Source organism: Acipenser ruthenus, chromosome 53 (genome assembly GCF_902713425.1).
Source record: "Acipenser ruthenus chromosome 53, fAciRut3.2 maternal haplotype, whole genome shotgun sequence".
NCBI lineage: Eukaryota > Metazoa > Chordata > Actinopteri > Acipenseriformes > Acipenseridae > Acipenser > Acipenser ruthenus.
Window position 1 is genome coordinate 3,947,022 of NC_081241.1, and position 8,347 is coordinate 3,955,368.

Consider the following 8,347-nt stretch of genomic DNA (forward strand, 5'->3'; position numbering starts at 1 on the left):
ACACTGAAATGGGAGAGTAGGAGGATACATTTGTTATGTGGAAACTTTTTTTTAAAACTTATTTTCTGCCAATTTTGTACCTTTTTACATTTTACCATTTTTTCTGAATTCTGTAACAGTTTTAAAATAACGTTCAGGTTTGAAGCATTCCAGCATGCAGTCTAAACCCGGTTTTGAAAGGGTTCATTGAGTTCGGTTACGCAGTGTGGACAGGGCCTGAGTTACTCATAAAAAGTGTTTAACCAGACTACACACAGCATTTGTGTGCTCATGTTTCATGTTTTTATGCACACACACACACACACACACAATATTAATCTTTTGACAAATATTACAGATTGTTCAACCTCTAAATGTAAAAAGACACACTGGTTGTTCTGCCCTATGAAATTCCTTTCCAGGGTAAAAGGTGCGCTAGCGAGGCCAATGGGCTGGTCGGCCTCTTCTCACTCCAACATTTTCATCTGTACCTAACCCACACCTCTGAATCTCAAATGAATATTTCTCATGAATGTGTCTCGAGTCTCTAACCATGTTGTTCTGACTTGTTTGTTTGCTCTTCTCTCTCTCTCTCTCTCTCTCTCTTTTTCTCTCTGCGCTCTGTATAAAGGAATACTTCCTACTTATGGGCCCTATGGTAGGTCTTCAGTTTCTTTTGTGTTTTGGGATGAATTTTAACCTTAAACACCAAGACCATAGTCCTTAGTTAAGAGGTACAGAACTAATTGGTGTACCTCTCTGTGTAACTAAATGTTTTACACGAAGCAATTTGCAAGTCTTCCCCTTTCTGCATTCATAGGTCTCAAAGGTGCGTTTTTTGTTGAAATACTTGTTATAGCACACATGTACAGTGCCAAGAAAAGGTTTGTGAACCCCAAAGATAATTATGGAAATTCCATAGTTTTACAATGATAGCCTTCTTGAATCATTTCTTAAATATCCAATAGGGTTTATATTAACCAATTCCATGAATTTTGAAACAAAATGATGTATGAATTAGACAACAATGAGTAATTAAGATTCGGGCATGTGAAAAAGTAAGTGAATCCCTGGTTTTATCAGCTCAGTTAAGGGGATAATTAGAATCAGGTGTTTTAAATAATTAGGTCGATCTTCAGGGGTGAGTTTTGGAGGCCCCATCCTTTGTAAAGATCAGAAACTTTGTGAGTTTGGTCTTCACCATACAGGTGTGTGGAAACACGTCATGCCACGATCAAAAGAAATCTCAGAAAAACAGTTTTTGATGCTCATCAATCTAGAAAGGGTTACAAAACCATTTCTGAGGATTTGGGGCTCCACCAATCCACTGTCGGACAGATAGTCTACAAATAGAGAAAGTTCAAGACCACAGTCACTCTACCCAGGAGCGGTCGTCCTACCAAAATCTCTCCAAGAACAAACCGGAAAATCATCAAGGAAGTCACAAAAGAACCCCAGGTAACATCCAAGGATCTGCAGGCAAGGATCTCTCGCGTTTTAGAATGGCCTAGTCAAAGTCCGGACACAAACCTCATCAAAATGTTGTGGCAGGACCTGAAGCGAGCTGTCCGTGCAAGGAAGCCCTCAAATGTCACAGAGTTGAAGCAGTTCTTTAAGGAGGAATGGGCCAAAATTCCTCAAAACCGATGTGAGAGACTGACCAACAGTTATAGGAAACGCTTAGTTGAAGTCATTGCTGCTCAAGGGGGTGCCACCAGTTACTGAATCTAAAGGTTCACATACTTTTTCACACATGGATATTGAATGTTGAATCATTTGTGGATAAATAAATGTTGAAAAAGTATCAGATTTTTGTGTCATTTTGTTTAATCAGGTTATCTTTATATATTATTAGGACTTGGAATAAGATCTAATAACATTTTAGGTTTGAAATATGTGAAAATCCTAAGGGGTTCACAAGCTTTTTGTCGGCACTGTATTTTCATTTTAAACAGATGTCTGGTTCTACATTTAGTTCTCAGCTTGCTTGCCTTGCCTTTCAGGAAGTTTGTTTCTGCTTTACCTCCTTGGGCATTTCACCCCAGCAGTGTTTTCTGGGTAGAAGCATGTCAGTCTATGGAAGCAGCTGATTGGTTATTGACAGGAAAGAAGCCAGGGAAGGGGGGGGGGGGGGGACCCAGGAAGTGTAAGACCAACTAAAAGCAAGGTTTGCAAACCTGGTGTTGTACCAGATGTTTTAGAAAATACTTGTTTGTAAAACATGTGTTTCTTTCCAAACTGTACATTGAGACCTGTATAATGAATGGATGTGCAAGGCAGAGAACATGTATTGAACTGCTTTGGTAGCTACAATTACTTTAACCCTGGTACACAAAACAAAGGCCCTACTAATTATCTAAACCAGATTTGATTCCTCTGTAACTAAAACACTCTCTCAACAACCTCTTCTCTCAGGTCGTTGCGCCCCGATGAAAAGCATCTCCAGCAGTCTGAAGGAGACCATGAACCCCGGAGACATTGTCCAGGATGCCATCCACAACTTCTCCCCTGCTTACCAGCAGTACACCCAACAATCCACGCTGGAGCCAGGCCCGGGCTGGCAGCGCAACGGACACGCCGTCTCACGCACACACAGCGTGGCGAGCATGAGGGACAACGAGAAGACACTGCTGCTGAGCTCCGACGACGAGTTCTGAGAGAGCACAGCACAGACACACGCAAACACACAAACACACACACATACACACACACACCTAAATAAAACTGGCATTGGGGAAGGGTCGTTTGGAACCATTATCAAAAGTCACGCACTGGACAACTAGCGCCATCTGCTGTTGGAGAGTAGGAACTAATGCATTCAATCCAGCATTTTATTGTTCACAAACCTTTTTGAAATAAACACACAACATAACCACTTTAAAATACACTATGCCCCAATTTGTTCAGAAAGCAGCCTGAAGAGGAGGTTTTACCCTACACAGTTTTAGGCTATATTCTACAGTTCCCTTTTATGTGTGAAGCTGTTATGTTTTTATGGCTTGTCTGTTTTTACAGCATTTCCGGATTTTGACGGAAACTTATACAAATTCTGCATTGCCTCAATTGCAACCACACTCAATTCACATGTAAACGCAGACCTCCACACAAACTAGCCATGTTTTTAGGATTACAAGTGTCCTGAAACTGCCAATTGTCGAAACTATTATTCCAAAGGGCTTGCCAGTCTGCTGCTGTTGAGCTGAAACCCCAATGGTTCATTCCAGCACTGCTTTTCCACATTGCTTGTAAACCTTTTGAAAAATGAGTGCAAACATTTTACAGAGTGCTAACCAGAACTTCCTGTCTTGCAGCATCTTTGCACTAACATTGTTGCTTATCAGGCAAAAACATTTATTTTTAAACCTTCCCATGGTGTGTTCTCATTACTGGATATGAGAGAGACTCTGTTCTCAATATTGTAAGGGCAGCACTTGATGTGTAATAGGTTGTACCCAGCAGGTTGTGGACTAAGAATTGGAATACCTGCCAGCTATAGCGCACCTTGTGGCATCTCTGACTGCATTTTTTCTTTACTGTTGTTTTTGCCCTTTTCTGTTTTTTCATGAAACTGCAAATGATACATTTTAGATAAAGGACAAACAGAAGACCATTGTGCAAAGAGCAGCCGATCAGCTGAAAGGAGCAAAAGTAAATCGCATGAAACGGGAAATCAGAGGGGTTTGGAATGAGTGAAACTGCATCGCCCTGTTGGCAAGTCCGTTCAGTCATGGTGAGCAAGACTGGGTAGGTGCTTGGTTGCTGGTGTTTCCATATTGAAGCCTAATGATAGGCTGCACATCCTGTTGAGTGCACAGCCTTTTATATATACAGAGCATCAAAAGAAACATATTACTATTAAAACACATTTATTTTGTGGGGAAAAAATAAGGTATATAAATGATGGACATTGACGAAATGTTTTTGGTTTCTTTTTAATCACTTGATCATTCATCCTTGACCATGTCATGCTTGAGTGACTATGACTGAAGCATATGCACTTAATCACCTAATTAGTGAGACAGTTGATTGGACACTGGATATGGAGTGATTTCAGCTATTGAATTGCAAGCTCCAATAAAGCAATAAAGAAAATCACAAAAAAAAAAACCAATATGCCACATCTGTCAAGAGAGCAATGTCTTAGTGCAATCGGCATGTTGGAGGCTAGATTAGAGCAGCGTACTGTGGCTCGTCGCCTTGGGTGCTCACAGCCAGCAATTTCAAACCTGGCGAGACAGTATAACCAGACACACTCGGTCAATGACAGGCCACGAACTGGGAGACCAAGAGTCACAACACCTGTCCAAGATCGACAGATCATTTTGCAGCATCTTCGTGATGTCATTTGTTAATCAGCACAATAAAAAGTCACTGCACCTGCTCTTAAACAGAGTTTGCAATTTTTCGATCCATCTAGTGAATTTTATCCAAATATAAGTGATGTTTCTTTTGATGCTCAGTATACATTAAAGAAGTATTGTGTTGATGGGACACAAGGCTACAGCAGCATGGTGACATGACAGTTAAGGCCTGGAACAAGAACTGGAAAATACTTTCTGGGGCCAGATTTAATATATTTGCTTTAATTTATTATTTTCTATTCAGTTAATTTGACTGGGAAACTAAAGGCCTGAATTAGATAACTTGTACCATGGACACAGATATTTAGCATAGTGCCAACAAACGTCTATAGACACTGATAGCGGTGCTAGAATTTAGATTTAATCCAGTCTAAGTGTTTGCTCAGTTTTAAGTTATTGCCAGATGGAATAAGGTCTAAAATATATTCTTCAGACCACATCCCTATTTTTTTTTTTTTTTTTTTTTTAACAAGAGAAACGATTAGTTTTGATTTCGATTTGACTTTTTTTTTTTTTAAGGATATACCGTAGCAATTAAAAAAAAAAAAAAAAAAAAAAAAAAAAAATTCTGGCATACATAAAGGGCGCCCAAATTTGGGGTCCTTATATATGGCTACAGTTATTGCATTAATATGTCGATATGTTGTTGTTCTATTGTACAGTTGTTCTATTTAAATGTCAAACAAGAAACATGTATCGTAACTTAAGAAAAGCATTTACTGCCCTGTGGCAAGTTCACACAAGTGTGCAAAAAGCTGGTTTTACCATCAGCTAGTGATCTCAGCTAGTGGTCTTTTGAAACTTGCCCATCGTCTTTTAATGATACCAAGCAGCATCTTGTCAATCTTATCAATTGGCCTTTCACCGGAGGTTCAAGTCCGAGTTTGGGGGCCTCAACTTAGCTCCCCAGTTGTGACATCTGAGGCTTTTTGAAGTTTAATTAAACACGCCTTTCGGACCATGTTGTCAAAGCTTTCCTCCATTCTTTAATTGGCTGCTTAAGAGAACTCTGATTGTATTATTTGTTTGTTTATAGTTTTGTAAAATTAACAGGCATTTTACCTTTTTAAAAAAATAAGAGTTCACTAAAGACTGGAGTAAACCCTTTGAAAACATGACTTCTCAATTCCTGGTCCTAGATTAAATGCTCCTGAATCACAACCAATGGAGATCACCTATACTCTTTACTGTGACCAATCCCCCTACTAGCTGTGGATTATAATGATATGCCCAACCTTTCCAACCTCTCCCTCCAACTTCAGGGCAAGTCAGTCTTCTCTGCAATCAAAGACTTGTAGCTTAGAAGGACTCCCAGTGGACATCCTTGAATTCAGCATTATAAATCTCACCTAAATTCACATAAAATAGTGATGTTTTTAAATGACCAAGTAGTTTCCCATGTATAAAATTGGTTGAACCACTGGGCAATTGACAGTTGAAGCTCAGCTAAATGTAGGATAATTCTATCATACTCCCAGAAATGGGAGCCTGCATATCCCCACACCCTTCCATTCCAGTGTGGGTGGTTAGCTTATAAAACTCTACCATCATCCAGAGATTTACAGTTTATATTTTAATATATTATTTTTAGCTGTTTTTTCTACTCCCCAGGTTACAACGGGGATGAAGAATCAGCTTTCAGTCTTTTTTGTTTTTCCTTTTTTTATACATCTCAAATGAAGTGTGTTTGTTTTTTTTGTCTTTTTATTTGATGTTTGTCATTTTAATAATACGTCGGACACCTCTCTTGCCAACTGTCCCTTACTGTTAATGATATCATTCTTCACTCATTTGGGTCCATTGTTGTGAGATTTCACTTTAACGAAACATATCAATTCCTGGTCATAGATTAAATGATACCAAATCAATAGATATTGCCTTAAAGTTTACACTGGTGACCAATCTCCCGACTAGCTATGGATTACAAGAACATGTCCAAAATGTTCAACCAGTCCCTCCAAAGTAAGGGCAGTCAGTCTTCTCTATATGAAAGGATTGAAGCCTAGCGATCCAATACAAAGATATAAAGCAACAAGCCTACCAGTATGTTCAGATATCACTGTGTTGTGAACACGCTAATGGATTATCAATGCAGTGCCCCATGCAATATCATATTCAATCTGGATCATTCTTTTGATATGTTATATAACCAAGAAAAAAAAAATCAAATTACACATGAAATGTAATAATTTGCATTTTTGTTCTCCAGCACTTCTGATTTGTATTATAATTTTTATTTCTCCAGTTGTTTACTGTTAAGGAACAGCATTATCACATAAATTGAACACATTTTTGGGTGAAAATCTGACTTTCTTACCACTTCCCCGCTATGAAAATGGTGTGCATGGTATAAATATTTGTGAAAAACTGTTCTGAATTTGTGCAATGTGTATCGAAATGTAACTGCAACAGGCAGACACTAAACCCCATTACCCCTGCGGGCTGCTATGACACACTTTGAAATGTCTGGTCACTGCAAAGTTTGTTTTAAACCACATTTAAGAGCGAGCTGGGATTTAAAGGGGTAGCATTTATCATTGTTTTAAATTGACTGAACAATTTGGTTTTGTAACATCCCCAATCAGCTACATTTTCAGCTGCAATCTTGAGATAAGGCTTTTAAGCCATGTTCTTACCTCTCATTGGCTGAATCTCAACAGGCAGTGTTGTGCCAATGCTTTTCAAATGTCATTTGTATTTAGTTTGCCCACGTTGACATGTTGTGCACTTTTGTGTGGACATTTGGGAACGTCTTCACATTTCCCATTCTGCTAAATTAGCATTAAAAATTAAATAAATGTATAGTAAACTTATTCAGAACTAGATACAAGGTGCATGTAGGAGCTCTGAAATGAACTGCCTGAGTAATTTAATTGAACATCAAAGTGTTGTGTTTTATTTTTTATTTTTTTTAGAATAATTTTTGTGAATCTAAACCAGTACAGTATATTATGGTGGGATAGAGAATGAGGTAGGATGTCAGCCCCAGTTAACACCCTGGTATACTGCAAAAATAATATCAAGCAATTCCGTTGTGGTAGGGATTGGATGATAAATACGGATTACTGTACACATTAGAAATACAAGATGTATTGACCTTTTAGAGGCGCAAAACAGCCCTGGGTAGTAACTTGCTGTGAAATGCAAACCTCAGCTTTCAATGATGGATCTAGGGTTTCTCTAAAACATTTCCATTGTATTCTTCTAAAATTCTCTATAAGTTAGTGTTCCTGTTTATCGTTGTAGATTGCTCTTGCTGATATACCTCTAGTGGGGATTCAGAGCAAAGTGTGTCAGATTACTAAACGCACAGGCTCGTTTTCATTATAGCTCTGCGTGAACAACACATAAACACGACAGTGCAATATTAACACTTTGTATTATCTGGGAAGATAGTGCTGTGAACAGACTTTATTTGAAGCTTTGGCAATTCTGAAGCAGGAAAAAGAAATCCCAAGCTGTCATTAAAAGACTGAAGGTTGGGGGAAGAAACAAAGAGTTTGTGATCTTAAACCCTAATGACAATGTTTTTCCAATTACAGAGGCTGTTGCTGCAGAAAATGTAGTATAACTGTCTGTCCACTAAGTGCAGATTGAGTTTAAAACGAAACTCGGATGATCAGATTGATTGCACAAAGGAAGTCACCAGAAATAATAAATGTGTTATTGAATTATTACCACTGACCTTTCCTTCCCTAAGCTGCTTCCAAACAGTTCAATTCAGAGTGGCTTGTTGCTGTCAGCCCCGCACTCCCTGTAACACTAGTGTCATTTTTATTGCAGAAAAGTGGCGTACAGTACTGTATACAAATATTGGAATATTGAATAGGAATAATATTGTATGATATCTCAGAGATACAGACACCTAGTTTTGTACCGTCAGTGTTTTTCTTATTTCTTCTTGTTTTTCTTGATCTGGTATATTGACATAAAGCTGCAGAGATTCCGCTTCTATTTTTGCCTTTGTGATGTTAACAAAAAAATAAATAAAAATTATATAGATTGTC

At 38.4% G+C, this 8,347-nt stretch overlaps 1 protein-coding gene across 3 annotated transcripts in view; it reads left to right on the plus strand.

The window, feature by feature from the left end:
• Positions 1 to 8,347, plus strand: part of LOC117433101 (transmembrane protein 184B-like) — a 60,482-nt gene extending 52,135 nt beyond the window's left edge. For 2 of the 3 annotated variants that reach the window (XM_059016791.1, XM_059016790.1), the window contains 2 exons: positions 611 to 637; positions 2,395 to 8,347. In XM_059016791.1, coding sequence (XP_058872774.1) covers positions 611 to 637; positions 2,395 to 2,636 — 269 coding nt within the window. In that variant the 3' untranslated portion in view covers positions 2,637 to 8,347. The remainder of the gene's footprint in view (positions 1 to 610; positions 638 to 2,394) is intronic. The other variant, XM_059016792.1, reaches the window with a different exon arrangement.